Consider the following 27,148-nt stretch of genomic DNA (forward strand, 5'->3'; position numbering starts at 1 on the left):
AAAATCTTATGGACCTTCCTGCCTGAGCTGGTTTTGAATTTCAATCCTTAGATCTCAGCCTTCTGAGAAGCTAGGATTACAGGCGTGAACTAGCCAAGAATAATTTTTAAATATGGTATAAAGTAAATGTCTAAATCTAGTTTGTCCAACACAATTTGAAGAGGCTCTCCCAATTTAGTGGTCTTGGTATACTTGTTAAAACACATAAGCCTATATAGGGAGAATATAAATAATCTGATTAATTATCAATTATGATTTATTAAAAATTAATAACCTGGGAATATTATTCCACTGGTCTAATACACATGTCTTTATGGTTGTACTACAATGTAGTTATAGGTTTCAACTTATTTGGGAAATTTACTGATTTGGTTTAATTTCATCAGCAACTGTCAAACTGCCTTCCAAAGTAGCTGTAATATTTTGCATCTACCCTAAGGAGAGGTTCCTCTCATTCCTTATCTTGGTCTGTGGGATTTTGACAGTCCTAATTAGATCCTATCACATTATTGCATGGATCCTTGCAAATCCATAAAGAAAGATGATAATGGACCATCTATTCATATGCATGCTTTACACTTGTTTAGCTTTTTCCATGAATTGTTTCTAGATCTTTTCACTATTGTAACTCAGATTTTTTTTTTTTTTTGGTGGTCATGGGGCTTGAACTCAGGGCCTGAGTGCTGCTCCTGAGCTCTTTGCTCAAGGTTAGCGTGCTACTGCTTTGAGCCGCAGAGCCACTTCCTGCTTTTTCTGTGATTAATTGGAGATCAGAGTCTATGCACTTTCCAGCCTGGGCTGGCTTGGAACCGTGATCCTCAGATCTCAGTCTCCTGAATAGCTAGGATTATAGGAATGAGCACAGCTGGTTTTGTCTTTTTTGCCTGTACTGGGACTTGAACTCAGGATGCTTTTTAGCTTTTTCACTTAAGGCTGGTGTTTTACTACTTGACCCACAGTTCTACCTCTACAGTTTCTGAAGAGTATGCTATACAGAGGTTATTTTTTTTCCTTCCCCTCCCCCCCCCACCATTTTCTACATTGGATTACGTCTGCTCCTTTGTCAAAATGTCAGGTGACAGGACTAGAGATATACAGCTCAGTTAGGCAGTGTGTGTGCTTGGCTCTGGCTCTGTCCTTTCTACCACAAAGACAGTAACAAAAATCAAGAAGTTCTATAGTTTTTGCTCTTCAGACACTTAATTCATTTTGACTTTTTTTTTGTAATGTGTAGAGAGGGGCTCAACTTGGTTGTGTATATCTGTCTCACACCTGTAATCTCAGCTATTTCAGGAGGCTGAGATCTGAGGATCAAGGTTCAAAGCAAGCTCTGGCGTAAGTCTCCAAACTCTATCTCCATTAATCAGCAAAATGACTGGGAGTATGGTTTCAAGTAGTAGACTGCCAGCTGTGAGTGAAAAAGCTAAAAGCTCAAGCTGTAAGTTAGGATTATTCTAACAGACCTTAAGTCACTCGAATTTCTCTATGAATTCATATCCTGAAAAATGGGGCAAAAAAGGCTTTTATGCTAACAGGGATTATGCACATGTGTTGGTTATAATTGGTTGCTCTTAGCTGAACCAAAGCCTCATCAAAGCAGAGTGGACTGCATTTAAATTTGATTCCATCTAAATGTTACTAAGATATAAGAGAAGTCTCATTCGCCTTTGTCTTGTACTTCTGTGTTCATTTTTTTTAAACTTTTGTTAGAGTGTCCACTATACAAATCAAAGAATTACAGTACATGTCATCCCCAGAATCTATAAATGTGTTCTTGGCTCATTCTGTAAAAGCCTAGTAGAATTACCATTACAAACACATTTGCCCATCCACAATATTCGAAAAGAACTTGAGCTTCTATACCTTAATAGGAAAAAAAAATCTGTTCCATTTTATGGAGGAGCATATTTTGCTGGTTTGAAAGAATATGATGCATACAGTTTTCTAGCAATTTTCTTTGTTTCTTTTTACAGTAGTATCTTTGCTGTACTCTTGCTGATGGCTGCTAGATTTTAATTTATTTGTTTCCCTACTTGATAACATTAGTGATTCTGAGTTCAGTATTTCATTTGTTTTTTCCTCATGTAATATTGGTGAAGGATCCAGGAATATGACACAAAGGTGGAATAAACATTAATTTTGTGCAAAAAAAAAAAAGAATTGGTTGCTCTTTTGGTTGGTAATGTGGCTTGCATTGCATGAAGCCCTAGGTTCAATTCCTCAGTATCACATAAACAGAAAAAGCTGGAAGTGGTGCTGTGGCTGTAGAGAGCTAGCGTGAGCAAAAGCAGCTCAGAGACAGTGTTTAAGCCCCTGAGTTTAAGCCCCAGAACTGGCAAAAAAATAAACTTATTTTTTTCTTTTTTGATGTGTTTCATGTAAATAACTAGTACACTTATATAAACTTTTTTTTTTTTTTTTTCTTGGCCAGTCTTGGGGCTTGAAGTCAGGGCCTAGATGCTGTCCCTGAGCTTTTTTGCCCAAGGTTAATATTCTACTTCTATTCTTTTGGTAGTTAATTTAAGTGTCTCAGACTTTCCTGCCTAGGATGGCTTTTGTATTTCGATTCTCAAACCTCACTTTCTTAAGTCAGGCCGTAAACTCTTAATAACCACTTTACCTACTTAAAATACTTGAATTTAAACTGGGCATTAATACCTCACCCCTGTAATCCTAGTTACTCAAAAGTTTGAAACCTGAGGATCATTGTTAGGTTTAAAGCCAGCCTCTTCAGCAAAGTCCCTAAGACATTTCTCTTCACTTAACCACTAAACAAAAACAACAAAAAACAGCGGTGGTTCAAATTGTAATGTGAAAATATCAACAACTTTAAAATTTTTTTTCAGGTATTTTTTTTTCAGATATGTGTACCTCTAAATACTAGATTTACTGCACTATCCCAATAGGATGTTATATGAAACCTGTTTAAATATACTAATAACACATAATTGCTCTTTTGTACATTATTAGTTTTATTCATGTATTCATCACTTGCTCGCTCTTTGACAACTAGAACTTTTCTTTTACCTCATGGACTTCCTTTAATGAGACCTTTCTGATTACAGTTGCTCATATTTTAACACCTTACTTGAAAGGTATTTTTGCAAGGCCCACAGTTTTAGGTTGATAGTCATTTTTCCTGGCCATATTAGAACTGTCCTTCCGTTGTTCATATGATTCTTCTGCTACTGTTCAGTTCTGTGAACATTCTATAGACTACCTCTTTTAAATATTGGCTCTTCACCATACCTTTTTCATTTCTGGAATTCTGACTAAATATGTATTATAGACATTCTCTATTACTCTATGTATTTCAAATTTATTGCTTGTCTGTTTTTTCAAAAACTAAAAGGCTTTATAACAAAATCTACTCAAGGTTTTACAAGTGATCCAAAACTTACCAAATTCTATTATTATTTTAAGGTATGGTTCTATTGTTTTTGCTCATTCTCAGGTGTGACATTTCATTTCCTTATTTGATTATTAACTCTGTGTGCTGCTCTTTTCTTGAAATATGATCTTCATTGGCTTATGGTAGTTGTCTGTGAAACCAATAGGCTACAGTCACTTTAAATTTACAATTAGGGGTTACTTTAGTCACCAAGATAGTGTGAATCTTCATCCAAAAGGTGTGAATCCAGGCTGCCTAACTCCAGCTTTTCACACAGAACCACCAGGGAGTACTGTATTTCATAAGGAAGAGGGTGGGGAAGCAAATTAAGTTATCTTTTACTGACAGCTTATTCCTTTTTGGTATAAATTTAATAGCACAAGAACTTATTTAAGAATCCTCAATTTCGGGGGGGGGGGGGGAAGATGGGGGAGCAGGGGGAGGATGGGAAGGGATGGGGAGGGGAAACAAAGGAAGAGGCTACAATGTTTGATAAGAAATGTACTCATGGCTGGGAAGGTGGCTCAGTGGTAGAGCGCTTGCCTTGCATGCCTGAGGCCCTGGGTTCGATTCCTCAGCACCACATAAGCAAAAAGAAAAAAACTGGAAGTGGCGCTGTGGCTCAAGTGGTAGAGGGCTAGCCTTGAGCTGAAGAGCTGAGGGACAGTGCCCAGGCCCAGAGTTCAGGCCCCACGACCGGACCCAAAAAAAAAAAAAAAAAAAAAAAAGAAATGTACTCATTACCTTGCCCATGTAATTGTAACCCCTCTGTACAGTATTTTCATAATAAAAAAATAAATAAATAAAAAGACAAAAAAAAATCCTCAATTTGGGCTGATCCCAGGCTTGTGTCTTTCACCTGTTTGTATAGTTTTTGCCAGGGTGACCTATTCAGATTCCCCATATTCTACGCATGTGTGTGTGTGTGTGTGTTGTGTGTATTTCTTTCTTTTTTTTTTGTCAATCGTGGGGCTTGAATTCTGGGCCTGGGGCTGTCTCTCAGCTCATCAGCTCAAGACTAGCACTCTATCACTCTACCACAGTGCCACTTCTGGTTTTCTGGTGGTTAATTGGAGATCAGTCTCATGGACTTTCCTGCCTAGGCTAGCTTTGAACTGTGATCCTGAGATCTCAGCCTCCTGAGTAGCTACGATTACAGGCATGAGTCACAGGTGCCCAGCCTTCTTCAATGATATTAATAGCAAACCTTGACTCAGTATTCCATTTCTCTAATAATAAATTATCATGCAGATCTCTGGATATTCTTTCCTTTTTAAGCCAGTTTTTGTAATCTACATATCATACTTTCCTATACAACTATGTAATAATTCATCAGGGTTCAGATCTGAGTTTTCTCATTTCTTTATTTCCTGTGTCACTAGTTTACCTTACATTACAAACATCCATTTACAGATAGCTATTCTCCTAACAGCCTCCTAAAAGAATTTCTAGCTTATACAAATGATGTGACATTTATCTAGTAGTAGCAAAGCTCTGCTTTGTATATATTCTATATCTTTGGTTCTCCGTGCTAGTTTCTATAACTCTTCTCCCGATCCATTCTTGGTCATGTGTAAAACTCTGCATGTAAAGTTTAAATAAATGCCAAGCTAAGCTGGGTGCCAGTGGTTCATATCTGTAATCCTAGCTACTCAGGAGCTGTGGTTCAAGCGGTAGAGTGGAAGCCTTGAGCAAAAGGAGCTCAGGGACAGCACCCAGGCACAAAGTTCAAGGCTAGAACCAGAAAAAAAAAAATCTAAACTATGTAATGTAGTCCAAATATTGGTGCATAATCAAACTACTGCCTATATGTTCATAATAACCTTACACCATGGACAGATTTTTTCAGTTTCTCAAATATGCCAAATACTTTTTTGTTGTTGTTGGTCATGGGACTTTGAACTCAGGACCACAGCGCTGTCCCTGAGCTCTTCTGCTCAAGGTTAGTGCTCTACTACTTTGAGCCACAGCTCCACTTTTGGTATTCTAGTAGTTAACTGGAGATAAGAGTTTCATGGTTTTTCCTCCTCGGGCTGGCTTTGAACCACAATCTTCAGATCTGAGCTTCCCGAGTAGCTAGGATTATAAGCATGAGTCACCAGTGCCCAGCAAATATGCCAAATTCTTTCCCACTCCAGATCATGGATATTTATTCCTTTCTTCCTGGGATATGATTCCTTGCTTTTGCATGGTTAATCCTTGCATTTCAGATTTCACTATAACTTGATTCTATCAGATGACTTCCCCGATCACCTAATGCAACACTATCTTGAGTTTTTTAAAAAATAATATTTATCATTATTAATGATTGAGTACTTACTGTATGGTTATTTAAGTATCTGGAACATTTGCTAAATGATCTCTCTTCTTTTCAATATACCCATGGGAAAAGTATAAGTCTTACGAGAAGTGACACCAAAGAAAGTGAAGCAACACTGATTACACAGGTAAGAATCAGGTCAAGATGGGATAGATGCTCAGATATATCCATAATGCTTAAAGTTAGGTGACAAAGATTACTTTATATTATATGCAAATTATATAACATATAAGGGAAAAGGAAGAAAGAAATGAGGAGCCAAAACAGAAAGCATATATCTAATTGATGATGTGAGGCCCATGGGCAAGGAGTTCCCTCTATTCTACCATAGCCGACCAGCTTTCCCTTCCATAACTGTAACTATTTCTGACCAGTATAATTTTCCTGTTTGGCATAAAATGTTATATAACTTTCCCTAATCATTTTATCTCACTACTTAACTTCCAGGGCCTTTCTGAAAACTTTAATGGCAGAAAAAGATCCCTTGTTATCTCTGTAGCCCTTTAATTCATTTCCAAAGAAATGCAGTTACTCAGTAAACTATTGCATATATCTCATTATTCTACCTTGGCTACCAGGACAAAAGCCACATTTTACGGTAATATGTAAATTAGGTTTCAGGTATTTATTATATTTATAGCACCACAGTAGTGGCTGAGCAAGGAGAAATGGCCAGTTTAACACTCTCCTATCCCCACACCATTTCTACTGTTGCAGAGCCTACATCACAGACTAAGATAAAGCGGGATCTCTAGAGCTACTAGCCCATGCAGCTGTGGTAATAGCCACATTAGGAATGAGTACATAAATTAAATCTATCCACGATAACTTCACTTTTTAATTTCTTCATAGGAAGGGTCATTTTATTTCCACCTGAAAAGAGCGAGCATGAATGAGAAAAAGACTTTTTCATAATTACAATATTCATTAAACTGTCAATTAAAATTATTTCTTAGATTGTGACTATCAAATACATCAAATACATTTCAAACTAAATATAATTTATTTATATTAAAAATTTCATAAAGTAATGCAGTTTACAAAATGCAAGCATTATTATACAACTAATCAGAAGAAAGATGTTGGCCAGAAACTATTACCTTTATGGCTGTGAGTGAGTTTTCGTCTTCTTCTGACAATAGATCCTGTTCGTGATAATATAAGCCATCATTGATAACTCTAGCAAGTTCCAATGTAATTTCTGTGCGAGATGTGTGGTTGCCTATTTGATCTTCTCCAGGATGTTTTCTCAAATATGGTGGTATCTGAGTTACAATCAAAATCTTGTTTAAGTCCTGGTCATCAATTTCATAATCAGAATCATTATCAGACCAATCATTAAGTGTGTTTTTTGGTCCTATTTGTTCCATCTCTTCATCAAATAAAAAATTAGGTTCTTGTTCTACTGGAAAATATAGCTGATTTGATGTCTCTTCACATACAGATACTGATTCCTGAAGTTAAAAAAAACATGATTTTTATGAAAGACTGTTTCTATCACTTTTAAAATAAATGTGATATAACAATATTATAAATAGGTAACATCAAGTTTGTATGTTTAATGACTAGTTTAGCAGACAAATTCTAAAGGAAAATTTAGTAGTATTAGTTTGGCCTAATAAAAGGAATTACTAAAGCTGGATACCACCAGTAGCTCACACCTATCACCCTAGCTACTCAGGAGGCTGAGATCTGAGGATCACAGTTCAAAGCCAGGCAAAAAGTCCTCCTGAGACTCTTATCTCCAATTAACCACTCAAAAACCAGAAGTGGTGCTGTGGCTCAAAGTGGTAGAACACTAGGCTCGAGCACAAAGAGGCTCAGGGACAGCACATTAAATTCAGAGTTAAATAGAAAACTAAAGAAAAATGAAATTTAATTATAAGAGGATTATAATAAAGTCTTTTAGATTTGGGATGGTCCTTAGATCATCCTAATATTGAACTGATTCTCTTCAATTAGGCCATGAAAAAAATGCCAGAAAGGGGTAACATTGTCTGAAAAGAAATGTACTCTTTACCTGATTACATTATTATAACACCTCTATATATTGTCTTTATAATAATAAAAAAGGGGAGAGACACCTAGAGAGGTGAATTTATTTTGCCCATTAATTCAGAATTTGAACATAGAATCTTGCACTTGCTCAGCTGGCATTATACTTCTTAATCTATGCTCCCAGCCCTGTTTGTTTTGTTTTTCACTTGTAGGTTATTTTGGAGATGGGAGTCTAGAGACTTTTCTGCCTGAGAGAGCTTCCAACCTTGATCCTCTGGTTCTCAGCTAGGATTACACGATGTGAGCCATCATGTTACTTTCAGGTTTAGTGTCCTTTGGTAGTCTAAAACTGCTTTCATATATGCATATGTGTATATATAGTTAAATATATGTATTTGTATGTGGACATATGTGTAAATACATGGGCTACTGAAGCTCTTGATTGGCCTTTTCTGCTCAAGGTTGATGCTCTACTACTTCAGCAAATATTCCAATTCCAGCTTTTTGCTGGCTAATTGGACCTAAGAGTACCCTACATTTGCCTAAATTGGCTCTGAACCTCAATCTTCACATCTCAGCCTCCTGAGTAGCAAGAACTGCAGGCATGAGCTATACTAGCAACAGCTAATCTGATTGCCTTTCATCTCACAATACAATAGTCTCTTAGTTGATCCCTCTATATTGCTCCCTATCCCACCCTAATTGTCCCGATTTTCACATCATCTTTCACTGTCACTTTGCTTTTCCCCCAAGGCTAGTGCTCTATCAGCTGAACCAAACCTCTACTTCTGGCATTTTGCTGGTTAATTAGAGGTAAGAAGAGTCCCAGAGACTCTTCTTCCCAGGCTGGCCTAAAACAGAGATCAGATCCTCAAATCTCAGTTTCCTGAGTAACTAGGACCACAGGTTATGAGGCCTAGGGAGGGAGGAAGAGAGGGGGAGGGAGGAGGGGAAGAGAGAGAGAGAGAGAGAATGGGAGTGAGTTGCTGAGACCACTTAGTTGGCTTCCGGCCCAAGCAGGCTTCAAGAAGAGATCCTCCAGTCTCAGCGTTCTTAGTAGCTAGGATTACAGGTTTTTGTTTTTTATTCATCTCTCTCTCTTTTTTAATGACAATCTTACAACTGTGGTTAAATGAACAGCTATTATTTTTAAGAGAATTCCATAGGTCTATAACTACAGGTACGTTAAGCTATGTGTTTAATTTCTATCTAAATGTTCACATATTTGCAGAGTTAAAATATAAGGTTAATGTATGCAAAATGCTAAGTGCTCTTTTTCATGTTATGTACATTAAGCTAAATGAACACTACTGTGTATAGAAGATTCATTTGTACAATTTGACACAAGTCTCTTGGGCTCACTGTTATTGTTCACTAAATGTGTGAGTTGTGATGTTTCTCAGTCCTATACAGTACACTTCTATTGTACCTAGACAGCTCTAAATTTTACTCCACAAGTTAATATTTTTTGTGACATCTATTTTAACTGTGTTAGTAACTGTTGGTGGGTCATTTATATATTCAACATATTTGTGTTCCCAAACAAAAGTATATAATCCTAAACTGCCAAACATGGGAGAGCACTTCGCCAAGCCAGTCACCTCTAAATTGTACCCTTGTGTGTACGTTTGTGTGTCTGTGTTCCTAATCATAACCAAGAAAACCTAATGGTACAGGTATAATGTCATCATTCATAAAATGCCATATGTACTATAAATAACAAGCCTGTTCTGTCAACTACTAAGCTGTTTTTCAAATTTTAACCACAGTTTTTGTCAGTGTGGATCCTTCTTTATGGTATCTATGAGTAAATTCATGGAAAACAACTCTAGTAAGCACTTGTTTATAAGGTTGGTTCTATTTATATAACATTGACTCTGATGCTGAAAATAGCCAAGGACACTAATGAAATTTGTTCTCTACAGCTTAATGTAGTGTATCATATTCTAAATGAACTGCTTTTGAGAAAAATTAAAAAACTGGAAACACTTAGCAGCAAGGAAGCTGAGGTCTGTGACCTTAACCTGTGGAGACTTATTACAGTATGCAGATGATCTTTCCTTAATTTCATGGGGTCTGTAGACACTGCATCTCTCCACAAAAGACATAAATCCCTCTAAACAAAGTGTAGGTAAATTCCTAGCCCACATTCTAACTTCAGTGTATCTAATTTTTTTCCTAACTTTCTGAGGAGAAACAGCTCAAAACTTACCTGTGGAATGCCTGGGCCTTGACACAAATGACTAAGTCCCTTTTAAGATTATCCAGGACCTGGCTGGAAAGCAATAAAAAAGCTGCTCAAAACTTAAAAGGTATACTGGTATCTGCCCTAGGCACGGGAAATTCAGATCTAGATAAACTACCATTCTATATGCAACTAAAAGGCAAGGCTGATATGAAAGTTCTCATTCAAAGCCAGGGAAAATTACACAGCCTATGCTTATTTTTAAAAACTCTTAGATGCTGCTGTATCCACAGACATGCCTCTTGGATTTATATTTCAAAAACAGCCTAATAAATCAAGGACTAAAAAGTTTTGCTTCTGAGTCATGACAGGATTTAAAGCAACCTCCCACCTCCCAGAGACACTCAACATTAAAGTAAAACACTGTTCACAGAGGGTAGCTGTAACTTAATCAGTAAATCTAAAATAAACAGACTTAGGTTGCCATCTTTGGAGTAGTTATCAATCCACTATGTGCTCTTTATGAATGGGAAGTATTGTCAATTAACGTCACAATCTTTAATGTTTTATTGTTCTTTTAAAATATATTAAATCAGCTTTGTCTATATAGAAAGTCCAGGTTTTCACAAACATTGCTTTTTATGTTTCTCTTAGTAAAAAGAACAGTTTGATGTCTTCTAGTCTTGATGGACACAGCGCAATATATCCTAGCACTTCCTAAAAACAAGAAAAGAAAACTGACCTTTTGGTTCCCTTGCTAGATAGGCCAGAAGTAGAACAGATGAGAAACAGGAAAATTATCCCCACTATACCTCCTTTTAAATGTTATAAGATTAGGATATGTGAAGTGCCTTCTCCTTTAAAATAGTAAAAGTTGGGAAACTCTTCCAAGGATGGAAAAGGACAAAGAGCGTATATGGCAAAAGGAAATCCTGAAAACTTACCTTAAATATGTTCAAAAATGAAAGAGGAACTTTAAAAATAAGTACAATAGCTGGGCACTAGCGGCTCATGCCTATAATCCTAGCTACTCAGGTGGTTGAAATCTGGAAGCATAAGAATCTTACCTCCAATAAACTACCCAAAAAAACCTCAAGTGGAACTGTGGCTCAAGTGGTAGAGCACTCACCTTGAGCAAAAGAAGCTCAGGGACAACGTCCAGGCCTAGAGTTCAAGCCCTAGGACTGGAAAACAAACAAACAAAAAAATTAGTATAATAGCTGGGTATCTACCAGTGGCTCACATCTGTAATCCTAGCTACTTAGGAGGCTGAGATGTGAGGTTTGAAACCAACCCAGACAGAAAATTCTTGTATTTAAGAAATTCTCATATCTTAAAAAAAAAAAAGCTAGAACTGGGCATGTGACTCAAATAGTTGAGGACCAGCCTTGAGCAAAAGAGCCAAACAAGAGCATGAGGCCCTAATTTCAAGCCCTAGTACCAGCAACAATTTTTTTAAAAATAAAATGGGTTTCTTCTACATAACAATTCTAACATTTTAACTTTTCCAAATTTTAGACTTGTATCTGACAAATAAAAACATCACCAACTGTACTTCTGTACTCAGGTTACACCATGGTTCATCTGACTTAGTATAACATACCTTTAATTTCACTGGGAATGGGCTGTGTCGCTTTTTTACTTCCATCCATGGTTCTGAATCCAAGTCAGGTAAACTGGTAGATAAACCTCTAGACATTGCTTGAAGATTACTTGTTTCATTCTTCTGATGTGGGCTCAATGGACTTCCAATTCTTGGAGAAATTGGGGCAGACCCTACAATTTTAAATTAGTTCTATGTTAAAATGGTTTTCCTTGCTTATGAAATACATTTTCACAAGCATTCTAACTTCAAGAGTATCAGTATGAATAACTAATTATGATGGTAATCTATTTGGGAATCAAGTTATCAGTGAAATCTTTTTTTTTTCAGTGAAATCTTTTTAAGTAAAGATTAAGACCAGTAAGTTATAATTAAATCAAATTTCAACTGCTCTTACATCATAGTTATTCCATAGCACTAAGTCAAAATTAGTTTATTATTTCACTAGGACTGTTATTATTCCTACTTTACATATTTAACAAGATTAATGTACTAAATGAAGACTATCCAAATATCATCTTGGCTCATAATGAATACTGAAAAGTAAATGTCACTATACTGAAGTGTACAACTTCAGCAATAACTTTCAAAATATCTAAAAGTTATTGGAATTTAAAAGGTCCTTCTTTTCCATACTAGAAATGCCAGTTTATTTCAAATAAAAATGTATTTCTATAAAATTCAAGTTTTCTTTATATTTTTTAAAAGCTACAGCATTTTTAAGTTTTATATTTTCATGCTCAGAAAGATGATGCAATATGGACTTGTTTTTAAAAGTACATATTGAAACATGTTACAAACCTTTTCAACACAAATTTTTAATGTAAAACTGCAAAAGTCATTGTTTATCCTCAATTCATTGAAAACTACACAGTTCAATGTTACATCAGAAAGCTGAAATAAGTCAATACCAACAATCTTTTCATTTATTAGAGGTATACTGCAGGACTGGGTAAAAGTGCTCTGAAATTTTTACTTCCATGTACATGAAGGCTTTAGTACTTCTCCCAGAATATTTTACTTTTAAAAAGAGACATATTTCTGAAAAGAAAAGCTTCTAAAACTCTGCTTTCAATACAGTAGACCTTGACTGTAGGTATAGCTGTGTCAGAGAACCTGCCTTCCATGTGAGGCCCTGGATCAATATCCAGTGCCACAAAACAAGCTAAAACACACAACAATCAATTTTTTTCCACATCTGTGGCTAGCTGGGGCTGGAGAGTGGTATGAATGGTACAGACTGACTGTGAAGATACCAGAAGATTTGGAGGTGACAGGAATTTGTTATATCTTAATTGTACTGTTGGAATCACAATAGTATACTGGTCAGAACTATATATTCTTAAACTGGATGTGCATAAATTACAAGTTAAAATTGTTTGAAAAAGTAATAAGAAAATTTTGCAACTAGCTATATGCAATTACTGACCTCTTGAAAGGTCAGTAATTTTTAAAGGTGCTCAGAACACGTGTAAAATGTGTATCAGAAAATACCTGGTATCTTACCTTCTCAAATACTACCAAAGTTTAGCACTGAGTGTATGTTGTAAATAATATGTAGATATAATAAAACATTTAATAAAAATAGCGAACTTAAATGTTTTGTAGCAACTATTTCTATTGGATACTGCTGTTCTATAATCATTCTTGACCCGGTATATCAACTGATACTTTTTTTGGCTGGTCTTGAGGCTTGAACTCAGTGCCTGAGCTTCTTTTGCTCAAGGCTAGTGCTCTACCACTTGAGCCATAGCATCACTTTTGGCTTGTTCTGTGGTACTGAGGAATCAAACCCAGGGCTTTGTGCATGCTAGGCAAGCACTCTACCACTAAACCACATTCCCAGCCCCTCAACCGGTCCTTTACAAATAATTCAAATGCAATACAAGGCTTAGATTTCTTCACAATGCTAAAGCTGCATGGTTAGAAAAAAAAATATGAATTCATGGATACTTCCTAACAGTATGAATTTGTAAATATAGTAAATAAAACTTTAAAAAGGAGACAATCACATTATCCTGCAGCATTTGAGGAATGACTTTGCTCCCTACACAACTACTGTGTGAAATACCTAAATTACTACATATACGAATTATACATTTACGAATGACAAGAACAGCAACTAGCATATGGTATAAAAATCAGTAATTACTATTTTAATGTAGAAACGTAATCTTCTAACATCCACTTCATGGTTTGTCATGTAATCATCCCCAAATGTTCATTTAGCTTGAACTACACTTCCACCATGTTTCATTGTTTGCAAAACATATGTTCTTAGAAATAGAATTACATTAAGATATCAAAGCATTTGGATAAGATGAAAATTTAAGACTTCTAATAGGATGTTTTATATTGGCTTATACAAATGCGCTGTATGGTTTTCTACACCCTTATTTAGTATATAAAAATATACTAAATGATATATTGGTAGAGTTTAAGACTAACAGCCAACCACAAATCTTGAATTATCAAATCTATTTATGTAGATGTAAAAATTATTAGGACACATACTTTAATGATTTCTTAGTTACGTTTTGTGAAAACAGAAAATTCACCTTTCCCGCTTTTCCACTAAAATTTTCAGCTTGGCTTTCCAAATATAAATTGCTATATATACTCTTATCTAGTATGACTTTTTTTCCCTTCATTAGGAGATCACAGTTCTGAAGAACTACAAGCACTTTCCAAAGGATTATATAGTTTTTGTGTGGCATTTTCAAACATTTCCGCGTATCGTATCATTTTCAAAGGAAATCACACCACTTATTTAATAATCATGATTTTTAAAGGAAAAACAGAATCAAGATTGTCAGGAAACCGAGTTCTCAATTTGATGATTAAGATCCTTAAGTTGATAGTACAACACTACGTCCACTAACAGAGGAAAACCTCATTTCAAAAGTCATCTTACCAGTCTCATAATCAACCTTTTGTGGTGCATTAAGGTCTTCTGCTCAGTGCAAATGTCAACCCATGTTACAATTCAACCTCCAAAGAGGAAAAAATAGAATTTAAATCTTTGATAAAGAGGATGGATTATAATATTTTACAATATTAAAATCTTGAAAGGTTATGTTGTCCAAGGTTATGTTTTTAAAGGTAGCTACACTTGACAGTCTTTTTTTCCCATTTCTTTTTCCTTAAAAACATTTTTTTTTGTATGGGTACTAGGGCTTGAACTCAAGGTCTGGGCTCTGTCCCTTAGCTTTTCTCAGTCAAGGCTGGTGCTCTACCACTTGAGCCACTTCGTTTTTGCTGGTTAGAGATAGGAGTCTCATGGACTTTCCTGCTTGGGCTGTTCAGCTTTCTGAACAGCTACGATTACAGGAATGAGCCACTGGTTCCTGGTGACTTCTCATCTCATTTCTACTTCACTTTTTTGGTGACACACCAGTTCTCCATTGACTTTAGGAAACTAGGCTTTCTTATCAAAAGTGAATTGTTACAGTCAAAATTTTGGGATTCATAGAGAAAGCTTATATACATATTTAGTCCTATGACCTAAAATAAATCAACATAATAATTCTATGACACTCCATTCTTTATTTCATTCATTTAATCACCTACCTTCTTATAACATTGTGTAAAAAATCTAATATTTGGCCAGACACCAGGTAATAAAGTCCTTGAGACTCTTATCTCCAATTAACCACCAAAGCTGAAAATGGAACTGTGGCTCAAGTGGTAGAACACTAACCTTGAGTGAAAAGGCTCAGGGATAGCACCCAGGCACTGACTTCAAGCCTCAGGACTGTGAGACATGCACACACACATGCATACGCATGCGCACACACACACACTCATAACATTTGTGAACTTTTATTATTCCCTGACTTTTTTGTAGATGTATGTGAATGTCATTAGTATGTTAAAAAAAAAATCACAAAAATGTACAAAGCGTTGATTTTATTCTTGCAATTTTATTAATAATGCACAAATGGTTAAGAGACAGGCATCACCAACTTGACTGACCTATCTTTGCTATCCTGAGGGAAAGGGATTTTCTATTGTATCCCACTTACCCAACAACTGCTCATAAGATGGCTGAAAAATATCATCTTGGACCCAAGTTTACACAATAAATAAATGTAACTTATACAGTCATTATATCTTTTTAAAAAATAAACAAAAAAATTAAAACAATGTCACTTTTCTTCAACATTTAAAACACTCACCCAAATTTCTAACTGGAAATAGAAGAGACTAACAAGAAATATGAGATAAAAGTATCTTTGAAACTGTCCATCATGGTTTATTGATGGGCAGCTCTCTCATACTGGTGTATAAAAATACATTTCTTAAGAGTAAAGGAAAAAATACCCTTATTTATTTCTTAAATTTCTTACTACTTACGTGTCCACATTAATAATCTTACAGTCCATGTGAAACACCATGACAACATGTGTTTTGCACTGTACTTACTGAAAGGAAAATCAAATAGCAAAGGAGCTAACAACCTGGGAAATGCTACTCAATCCTCTCTTTCTGCTTTATTGATCTGGGCACAAGTATATATGCTTGGAAACAAAACACAGAATCTTGCAGTATTTCCACAATGATAAAATTAACTTTCCCACCGTGAATAAAAGTAGCCCATGAAGCCCAGGCTAATTTCACAGAAATAGGCAGCTCCTGTAATAACAATAGCAGTCTTCTGGTCTGTCTCACATCATCCCAAAGGTGGTTATCTCCACTGTAGTGCTGGCCCAACCTCCTTCACAAGGGGTTGAGAGTAGATATTCTTGCACAGAAGGCAGTCTGGTCGCTCTCACTTCTGCAGCACAATTTGTTCCAATATTTACAATGGCATGTCAGTGAGTCACCTATTCCACTGCGTATTCCGACCAAATGACATCCAAGAGCATCAGTAGATCATCACCCTGACTGAAAAAAGTTTAAGCACACATTTTTTTCCCAAGAGGGAATGTCTTTAAAATGATCCAGGAAAAAAAAAATCTTAATAATAAAGTAGTTTTTGGAAACCCTATAAACAACCAGATTAAATAGAACCCCAATGGTGCTTTAGAAGGTGGGTCATCTTATCTTTCAAAGATTAAGGTTAATGCATATTGGCAGCAAAAGTAAAGGAAAGCTATCCCACTCCTGAGTCAAAATTTCTAGACTACTCAAATCTCACAGGAGGAGAAACTGACATATCTATAGTCATTCAGTAAAATTAAGATGGGTAGGAACTCCACAGATAATAAAAATACACATGTACTTTAATAGGAAACACAAGAGCTCCATCCATAATTCTTAGATCCTTAATTAAGTTATAGCTCTGTGTGGGAAACAATGTGAATAGGATGAAGAAAATTATAAATCATTTAGTTATCTTTAATTTTTCTACAAAAGCCAATAAAATAAAGAAGATAAGTAAAATGGATCAAACAGCCCACTGTTATGCTGTTTGCTGTAGAAGAAAAGCTGTTACCTGTATGTGAGCAAAAGGCTTGGCCTGGTACAAACTCTGGACAATCAATCAACTGAGAGAAGTCTGTTTGTGGCACATTTCGTGGAGGAGGGCCTGGGATTGGCCATTTTTCTGGCTCTATCTTTTTTCTCATTTTCTCATCCACAATTTCGACTTCTGTACTATCCTTCAGTGCCTAAAAATAGAAATTTCAAGCTATTAAAGAACTGACTCAAAAAACTAATTGCATCTTATAGTTGGAGTAACCTAAATATTATAGATCTGAAGTTTGCAGATTACCTTGCAGTTATTAGTTGTAAAAATATCCACGAAACAAATAGCTATTAATAACAAAGTGAATTTTAAAACTGTTCCTATAAAATAGCAAATAATTGTACTTAATGCTGATTTAACTTCTACCAGGTAACTTTTTCCCCCCACAATTAGAATAGTCATTTAGGGACCAAATAGAAGCCTTCAACTTTTTTTTGGGTCTGGTCATGGGGCCTGAACTCTGGGCCTGGGCACTGTCCCTCAGCTCTTCAGCTCAAGGCTAGCCCTCTACCACTTGAGCCACAGTGCCACTTCCGGCTTTTTTCTTTTTGCTTATGTGGTGCTGAGGAATCAAACCCAGGGCCTCAGGCATGCAAGGCAAGCGCTCTACCACTGAGCCACCTTCCCAGCCCAGCCTTCAACTTTTATCAGTATGTGTGCGCGCGTGTACATGCCAGCACTGGGACTTGAAGTCAGGGCCTGGGCACTATCCTCTAGTTTTTTCACTTAAGACTAGTGCTCTGTCAGTTGAGGCACAGCTCCACTTCAGCTTTGTGCTGGCTAACTAGAATTAAGAATCTCACTGAGGGCCGGGCGCTGGTGGCTCACCCCTGTAATCCTAGCTACTCAGGAGGCTGAGATCTGAGGATCGCGGTTCAAAGCCAGCCCGGGCAGGAGAGACCGTGAGACTCTTATCTCCAATAAACCACCAGAAAACCGGAAGTGGCGCTGTAGCTCAAGTGGTAGAGCGCTCGCCTTGAGCTGAAGAGCTGAGGGACAGCGCCCAGGCCCAGAGTTCAAGCCCCAGGACCGACAAAAAAAAAAAAAAAAAGAATCTCACTGAGGGGCTAGTCAGGTGGCTTAGTGGTAGAGTGCTTGCCTAGCATGAAGCCCTATATTCCTCAGAAAAAGCTGGAAGTGGCTCTGTGGCTAAAGTGGTAGAGTGCTAGCCTTGAGCAAAAGCAGCTCAGAGACAGTGCCCAGGCCCTGAGTTCAAGCCCCAGTACTGGCAAAAAAAAGAGTTACACTGACTTTCCTTGCAGGCTTTGAATCACAATCCTCAGATCTAAGGCTCCTTAGTACCTTGGAATTACAATCCTAACAATCACAAGTCTAGATATTCACCCAATAAAAATAAAAATGTATATCCACACAAAGCTGTACTCATAATATCTCAAAAAAGACAATTTACATGCCTAACAAAACATGTATATAAACAGGAACAACTATACTATAAAATACTAGTTAGTAATGTAGAAGAAGCTACTTTTTCCCCCCAAGTCCTGGAGCTTGAACTCAGGGCCTGGGCATTCTCCCTGAGCTTCATCTGGTCAAGGCTAGCATTCTACCACTTGAGCAACAGCATCACTTCCAGCTTTTTCTGTTTATGTGGTACGGAGGAATGGAACCCAGGGCTTCATGCATGCTAGGTGAGCACTCTACTACTAAGCCACAATTCTAGCTAAGAGGAAATTATTAAAAAAAATTAAAAATCAAAACTAAAGGGACAAAAAAGGTATCAATGGTTGTTGCTAGGAGGTATAGGCAGAAATGAATGGCACACAAGGTAAAAAAAAAAAAAAAAACCTCTCTATGTGTGTGTATGAGCTGATCCTGGCTCTTGAATTCAGGGCCTGTTTTGCTTAACTATAGAGCTCCATGACTTGAACCACAGCACCACTTCTGGTTTTCTGGTGGTTTATTGGAGGTAAGAGTTTCAAGGACTTTCCTGCCTAGGCTGGCTTTGAACTGTGATTCTCAGCTCTCAGCCTTCTGAGTAGCTGGGATTACAGGCGTGAGCCATCAGTGCCTGGCTTAAGGCATTTATTTTATGTTTTATAAAATAGAAGCTATGAGTTGTTTTCTGAGAACAAGTCAACTTCAGATTGTCAGGTTTTGTTTTCGTAGGTCATAGGGCTTACACAGGGTACAGGCGCTGCCCCTGAGATTTTTTTGCTCAATGCTAGTACTCTCTCCCTTGAGTCACAGCTCTACTTCTGACAAGAGTCTCAAGGAACTTACTTGGCTGGGCTAGTTTTGAACCAAGATTCTCAGATCTCAGCTTTTTTGTGTAGCTAGGATTACAGGCTTGAGCCACTGACACTAAGGCAGATTATCTACTTTAAATGTTTTTTTTTTTTTTTACTAGCTTTGAAACTCATCCACCTCAGCTTCCTGAGGAGCTAGGACTATAGATATGCAACACTATATTTCATATACATTTTTTTGGAGAAGACCTTTAGACAAGTTTCACTATGTAGTCCAGGCTGGCTGACACTAACAATCCTCCTGGTCCTACTTCCAGAATAGTTATAGAAACTGGACCCATTGTAACAATGAGACGTACAAGATGTTATATCAAAAAGCGAACTTTACAACTCTGGCCGGGCAGGGATGATAAGGGGAAAAAAAGGAGGCAACAATGCTTGATAAGAAATGTACTTTGCTCAAATAATTGTACCCCTCTGTATGGTATTTTCACAATAACAAAAACATTAATAAAAAAAAACAAAAAGAAACATGCCACCAGGCTTTTAACATTCTTTACCTTTTTTTTAAGAAAAGCTTCACATTCACAGGATAACTGAGTTGAAAGTACAGATTGATCTTTTAATGAATACTTACCTCTAAAATGAGATTAAGGTTTGTAGTGAGAGCCTGGACACGGTGAAAACCAGCAATCAGGGAAATAGGCAAGAAACCTTGTTCATCCATTTTTCTCCGAAGAAAGAAGTCTCGTTCTAAATTTTCTATACTAAAATAATATTCACTGACAAAAGTAAACATAAATTTCACCCATTATTCAATAGTATAAAAATATCCACTGAGTATATATCATCAACTTCTATGAAAATAATTGGCTTTCGTAGCAATGTTACAATATAGACATAATATAGATGACTTTATACAACACAGGGTATAACAGCAAAGAAAGCCTACTGAATAATAAGTGTAAACTTTACAAAGTACTGTTTAAATAACTAAAACTAACTTCTATTCAGATCAGCTTCACCTAAGACAATAATCATTTTACTTTAAAACATTTGGGTTAAAAAAAAATTTTTTTTGGTACCAGTACCAGTGCTAGGTACTTTTGTGTTCAAGGCTAGTGTACTAACACTTGAGCTATACATCTACTTGCAGCTTTTTGGTGGTTAATTGGAGCCTTATAAACTGTTCTAACTAGGTGTGCTTTGATTCTCAAATCTCAGTCTCCTGAGCAACAGCATTACAGGTGTAAGATACTGAATCCACCAATAGTTGATATTTTTGTTTGCTTAGTTTTCTTTTTTTGCTCAAGGCTTGTGCTATACCACTTGAGCTATAGCTCTACTCCGGCTTTACAGTATTTTATTGGAGATATCAAGTTTCACAGACTTTCCTGCCTGAGCTGGTTTTGAACTCTGATCTCCAGATCTCAGCCTTTTGAGTAGTTAGGATTACCAGTATGAGCCACTGGTACCTGGTCAGTATTTTATTTTTCTAATGAGTCAGTTCAGTGAAAAATTCCACTACAAAGCCACCACTACTTGCTTCACTTGAACACTAAGGAACAACAGTACACATGTCACCTCCCTGCCTCCTAAAACAATGGGATATAATACTTGGAATTATTTTATTGAATTCACATTCAAATGTACAATAGTTTGCTACATTTTCTAAACTGACAAAGTAATGGCATCATGTAATGCTTCTGAACCCTAGTAACGAGCATAAACTGAATAAAATATGATAAACACATAGACATATGAGTATACCCAGAGTTATTATATATTTAAATGATGATTCAAGTTTGCCTTTAAAAAAAAATTCGGTGGGGCTGTGAAGGTGGCTCAGTGGTAGAGCGCTTGCCTTGCATGCATGAGGCCCTGGGTTCGATTCCTCAGCACCACATAAGCAGAAAAAAAGCCAGAAGTGGTGCTGTGGCTCAAGTGGTAGAGTGCTAGCCTTGAGCTGAAGAGCTGAGGGACAGCGCCCAGGCCCAGAGTTCAAGGCCCATGACTGGCAAAAAAAAAAAAAAAAAAAAAAAATTCGGTGCTTGACTTTGAACCTAGGACTATCTGCATAATTAACAGATATTCTACTACTGACCTATATCTCCAGCCCTCTTCCTCCTATCTCTGATAAACAAACAAACATATATATATATATATATATATATATATATATATATATATATATATATATGTAAAAGATTAAAACAAAAAGTGGTATCAACGAGGAGATAGTCTATAGTTTAGTAATCTTACTTTATGCCCAAATCACAAATTTTTTCTTTTTTTTTTTTTTGGGGGGGGGGGGGTCGGGGGTCTGGTCATGGTGCCCAAACTCTGGGTCTGGGCCCTGTCCCTCAGCTCTTCAGCTCAAGGCTAACGCTCTACCACTTGAGCCACAGTGCCACTTCCGGCTTCTTTTCTTTTCTTTTTTTTTTTTTTGCTTATGTGGTGCTGAGGAATCGAACCCAGGGCCTCAGGCATGCAAGGCAAGTGCTCTACCACTGAGCCACCTCCCCAGCGCCCCAAATCACAAAGTTTTTAACAGAGTAATGAAAAAGTACAAATATAAAAGTAAATGGTTAGGCCAGGCACCAGTGGCTCATGCCTGTAATCCTAGCTACTCAGGAGGCTGAGATCTGAGGATCACAGTTCAAAGCCAGCTTGGTTAGTAAAGTCCATGAGACTCTTATTTCCAATAAACCACCAGAAAACCAGAAGTGGAGCTGTGGCTCAAGTGGTAGAGCTCTTGCCTTGCGCTGAAGAGCTGAGGGACAGCACCCAGGCCCAGAGTTCAAGACCCACGACCCACATCAACAAAAGTAAATGATTAGGCAATTTTCAACTACTTAGGCTAAATTCTACTTTGAAGAACTAGGCAAATATTGTTAAAAATAATTATTTTAAGCTCTACTTCTCTAGAAGAAGGAAAACAGCTCTTACAAAACTACTGAAATATTGACATCTTAGAAGCACAATTATTTACTCTTCCTAAGTCCTGAAGAGACAAAAATTCAGTCATTAAAAAAATAAAAATTTGATTTTTGTTACATCCCCAAACCCTTAGTGATTTAGTGTCACTGACAGTTATGAAGCACCACTCTTCAAAGCAAGATCTCCAGAAATCAATGAAAGCTAACAAGCCACCCTTAACCTAATGCTTTACTAAGATTTGCTAAAAACTCTACCGCTGAAAACAGTAACAAAAAAGAAGTCATGACTAATGCCACATTGACATTCTGCTAAGTGTCCTAGGGAATATATCATGTCTTACACCTGGAAGCTCTCCATTCTACACTGCATGAACAGAAATTTGAACACTGCTCCTCCCTCTCTTGTATGAGCACACTAGAAGCTGATTATCCTGATAGGGAGTGTCTACTGACAGGACTTACAAGGGATCTGGCAGCCAAAGTTAGAAAAAGACAGTATGAAGTTGATAGACACATACTTTCTGTCCATTAAAAAAAAAAAATCCCTTTTCTTCATTGTTTGCTTCAATTATAACAGAAAAGCAAGAACAACAACAAAAATGAGCTGCTCTGCACTGTAAGCCAATCAAATCCATGGAATGAAGGCATCCACAAGATGTTTAGCTCTCTTGATAACAGGTGGGGCACACCTGTCATTTTAGCTACTCAAGATGCTGAGATCAGAGGACCCTGCTTCAAAAACAGCCATGGCAGGAAACTCTATGAGACTCTTATCATCTATTAACCACCAGAAAACCAGAAGTGGAGCTGTGGCTCAAAGTGATAGAGCACTAGCCTTGAGCAAAAGAGCTCAAAGACAGGGCCCAGGCCCTGAGTTCAAGCCTCATGACTGACAAAACAAAACAAAAAAGATGTTTAGCTGATGCAGAAATTATTTTCGAATATTCTAGTAACAGAGTAGGCTCCACTTTCTCTTAAATGCTTTAAGTGCTTTTTAAAAATGCCAAGTCTTTCAAAATTGGCCCTTTTCCCTTCACCTTATTTGGACAGAGGAAACTAAAAACTCTGAAATTTTAGCAAGTTAGTTAAGCAAATTACTTGGGAAGGTTTTATATTAATATATTATGTATCCATGCAAAATATTCCATGCAATACTAATAATATGCAAAGGGTTTTTTTCCATATAGATAAGAAAATAAATGGATAGCTCTTTTGAATTCAAATTAGTACCAGAAAGCAACTAAAGAGAACTACAATATAGGGCACTGTTGGCTCACATCTATAATCCAAGCTACTCAGGAGGCTGAGATCTGAGGATTGTGGTTCAAAGACAGCCTGACAATTAAGTCTGTGAGACTTGTATCACCAATTAACCACCCCAAAGCAACAAGTGGAGCTGTGGTTCAAGTGGTAAGAGTTAATTAGCCTTAAGAATAGTGTCCAGGCCTGGAGTTCAAGCTTCAGAAATGATACTAAAAACTATAGTCTAGTGGCTCATGCTTATAATCTTAGTTACTCAGGAAGCTTAGATCTGAGCAACACAGCCTGGGAAGAAAAGTCCACGAGACTTTTTTGTTAGTAATCAGTGCTGGTGGCTCATGCCTGTAATGCTATCTACTCAGGAGGCTGAGATCTGAGGATCACAGTTGAGGAAAGTCCATAAGACTCATCTCCAATAAACCACCAGAAAACAGAAGTAGAGCTATGGCTCAAGTGGTAGAGGGCTAGCCTTGAGCTAAGAGACAGCACCCAGGCCCAGAGTTCATGACGGATCAAAAAAAAAAGATAGAATCTCTTGAGTAGCTAGGATGACAGAAGCTGTGGCTCAAGTGGTACAGTGCCAGATTTGAGCAAAAAAACAGGGAAAGCAACCCAGGACCTGGTTCAAGCCCTAGGACCAGCACACATGCAAAAAAAGTTTGAACTGAAGGATTAAGTCACTTTTTAATATGTCACAAAGAAAGTAAATATTAAAAGAAAAAAAAGAATTAAAGTCAACCGCTAGCTGGGCACTGGTGGGTCACACCTGTAGTACCCCAGCTGTTGGAGCCATGATCCTCAGATCTCAGTCTCGAGTAGCTAGGACTACAGATGTATGCCCAGATGTTCATTTAAATTTTACCATAAGATATCTACTTCCAAATAATGAGGAAAAGTTCACTGTTTCATTTAAAATAATATGTATAATTTTATATTACAATATTTTTCATATGATGCAATATTTTATACAGAGAAATAATCTGAACAGAAGGGAAAACAGATGGCATATTAACAAAAAGCAAATAGAAAAAGAAAAACTTTACCCATTTACTAATTGGTCCTAGGGAGGAAAAAAAAAATCAAAATAATCATCCTTCAGCTTTTACTAACCAATGACATTAAAGGTTGATATTGTTAGAAAAAAGAAAAAAGACTTGATATTGCAACAGATTTTACTTACATTTGACGTTTAATATACTCTTTAAGCAAAGTTTCCTCCACAGGATACAACTGCACACCTGTACCATCATCATAATAATACATCATACTGGTATTAGGTTCTGTTTGAAATGGCTGATCAGTCCTTTCACCATGTTCTCGATAACCATATGAATAATCAAAGTTCACTTGATGTGAAGGGAAAGAAAAGGGGCCACAGATTAAAAAGTTAAATCCAAATTGAAGTACTTGAAGGGAAAATAAATATTAAGCTAGCTTTATTACTGAATTTTTGTCTTTTCTTTTTTGGTACTGGGGATCAAATGCAGGACAACTGCACTTGCTAAACAAGTGCTTTGCCACTGAGCTACATCTCAGCCATAAATTAAAAAAATTTAGTTTAATTAATTAATTAAAAAATTTGGGATAAGCCAGGTGCCAGGGGCTCAGACCTGTAATCCTAGCTACTCAGGAGGCTGAGATCTGAGGATCATGATTCAAAGCCAGCCCGGGCAGGAAGGGCAGAAAGTCCGTGAGACTCTTATCTCCAATAAACCACTAGAAAACCGGAAGTGGCACTGTGGCTCAAGAGGCAGAGTGCTCCTCTCGAGCTGAAGAGCGCAAGGACAGTACCCAAGCCCAGAGTTCAAGCCCCACAAACAGTAACAAAAATTAGGATAATGTAAAAAACTACGAAGGAACACTTAATCCTTTTTTTCCCAAGTCCATCTTATTTAACAAACAAAAAAGTCATTTCATACATCGAGGATTTCCTCTTCCTCCTCGTCCTCTTCCCCGTCCTCGGCCTCTTCCTCGGCCTCTAAAGGAACCTCGGATATTACCTCCCTCACTTCTCACACTGGACACTTCATCGTGATCATCTCTCTTTTCTCTATCTCTTCTCCAACCTTTTAAACAAAAACATTCCAATTTATAATAAAATAATATAATCACCATTATAAAATACAGTAATGACTTCCCCCCCTATTATAACTAGTTTATAGTAGTCAGGCAAACTTTAGATAAATATACACTAAGAAATGACATGAATTTGTTGGAGGGTTCATAAAAGAACTGGTATATGATGAAGACATTCTATTAAGTAATTAACATATTAGTTCTATATTTACAAAATCCAAAACCTAGTGAGTTTGCACTATATAAAACTCCAGATGGGGTCTGGGAAGGTGGCTCAGTGGTAGAGTGCTTGCCTTGCATGCCTGAGGCCCTGGGTTCAATTCCTCAGCACCACATAAGCAAAAAGAAAAAAGCCGGAAGTGGTGCTGTGGCTCAAGTGGTAGAGCGCTAGCCTTGAGCTGAAGAGCTGAGGGACAGCACCCAGGCCCAGAGTTCAGCCCCCTCTCCCCCCCCCCCCCCCCCCCCGCCAAATAATAATAATAAAACTCCAGATGGGCATCCATGGTGGCTCATGCCTATAATTCGAACTACTAAGGAGGTAGAGATTAGGAGAACTGAAGAAGGTAGCTATTAGGAGGATTGTGGTTCAAGACTAGACTGAGTATTTTAAGAAGAGGGAGTAGAGAGTAGGGAAGAGAAGGACAGAGGGAGTAGCCTTATCTGGATATATGGTTTATAATGTGTAAAAGTATCACAGTAACCCCCCTCCTTTGTACAACTAATATATGCTAATAAAAGTCACTGTATAGGAATAAAAAGTCAAAACTGAAAGGCTAAAACAAAAAGAGGAACAGGATAAAACAACTAAATTAATGTCACATGGCACAAGACATGTAATTTGGATGATGAGTGTGTCAAGGCCCATGTGTGAAAGTTAGTATCCAGAAAGGAGTTACTGTGAGATTGAAGGCAGGACATAGTGGGAGATCCTTAGATCCTTAGCTCCTTGGAAGGAATTGTGCTGGTCATGGGGCTTGAGATCATTTTGTTTTTTGCTCAAGTATGGTGCTCTACCAATTGAGCCATAGCAGATTCACTTTTGGCTTTTTGGTAGTTAACTGGAAATAAGAGTCTAAAGAGACTAGCTTCAAACTGAAATCCTCAGATCTCATCCTCCTGAGGAGCTAGGATTACAGGTGTGAGCCACCAGCACCCAACTCTTTTCTGCTTCCTGACACCAAATTTGACGATTTGATTTGATGTGCCCACATCATGATATGCTGTACTCACCAAAGGCCCATATCTTGGACTTGAACCTGTATAACAATGTGCCAGAATAAACTATTACCAAATAAGTTGTGTATACTAGGTATATTGCTATACTACAAGAAAGCACACCATAAAAATCAAGCAGTCCAGGCACAGATATTCACTTGAGAAAAAGTGAAGTGGTGCTGTGGCTCAAGTGTTCCTGAAGCACTATCCTTGAGTACCCAGGCTCAGAGTTCAAGCCTCACAACCACAAAAAACAAAAACAAAAAGTTGAAAATCCAAAGTAAGAAATCTCTGCAGTACAAATGTCCCATTATTTTTTTAAAAACAAAATCCAAGTGTAGTGAAAGACAAAGTAGAACTGATAGGGAATCATGAAGATTAAAGAGAAAAACTGTCAGGCCATGGTGGCTCATGTCTGTAATTACCAGGAGGCTGAGATCTGAGGATCACAGTCAAAGCCAGCCCTGGCAGGAAAGTCAATGAG

General features: G+C 37.3%; 1 protein-coding gene across 1 annotated transcript in view; it reads right to left on the reverse strand.

Annotated features, from left to right (window-relative positions):
- The window catches only part of Larp1b (La ribonucleoprotein 1B), a 77,685-nt gene that overhangs the window by 32,556 nt on the left and 17,981 nt on the right, over positions 1-27,148 (reverse strand). The window contains 6 exon segments of the mRNA XM_042684812.1: positions 6,812-7,165; positions 11,498-11,670; positions 16,935-17,109; positions 19,812-19,956; positions 24,554-24,719; positions 25,293-25,439. Of these exon segments, the coding sequence (XP_042540746.1) occupies positions 6,812-7,165; positions 11,498-11,670; positions 16,935-17,109; positions 19,812-19,956; positions 24,554-24,719; positions 25,293-25,439 (1,160 nt within the window).

This window comes from Dipodomys spectabilis, unplaced genomic scaffold (genome assembly GCF_019054845.1).
Source record: "Dipodomys spectabilis isolate Male_0828 unplaced genomic scaffold, ASM1905484v1 ptg000090l, whole genome shotgun sequence".
Taxonomy (NCBI): Eukaryota; Metazoa; Chordata; class Mammalia; order Rodentia; family Heteromyidae; genus Dipodomys; species Dipodomys spectabilis.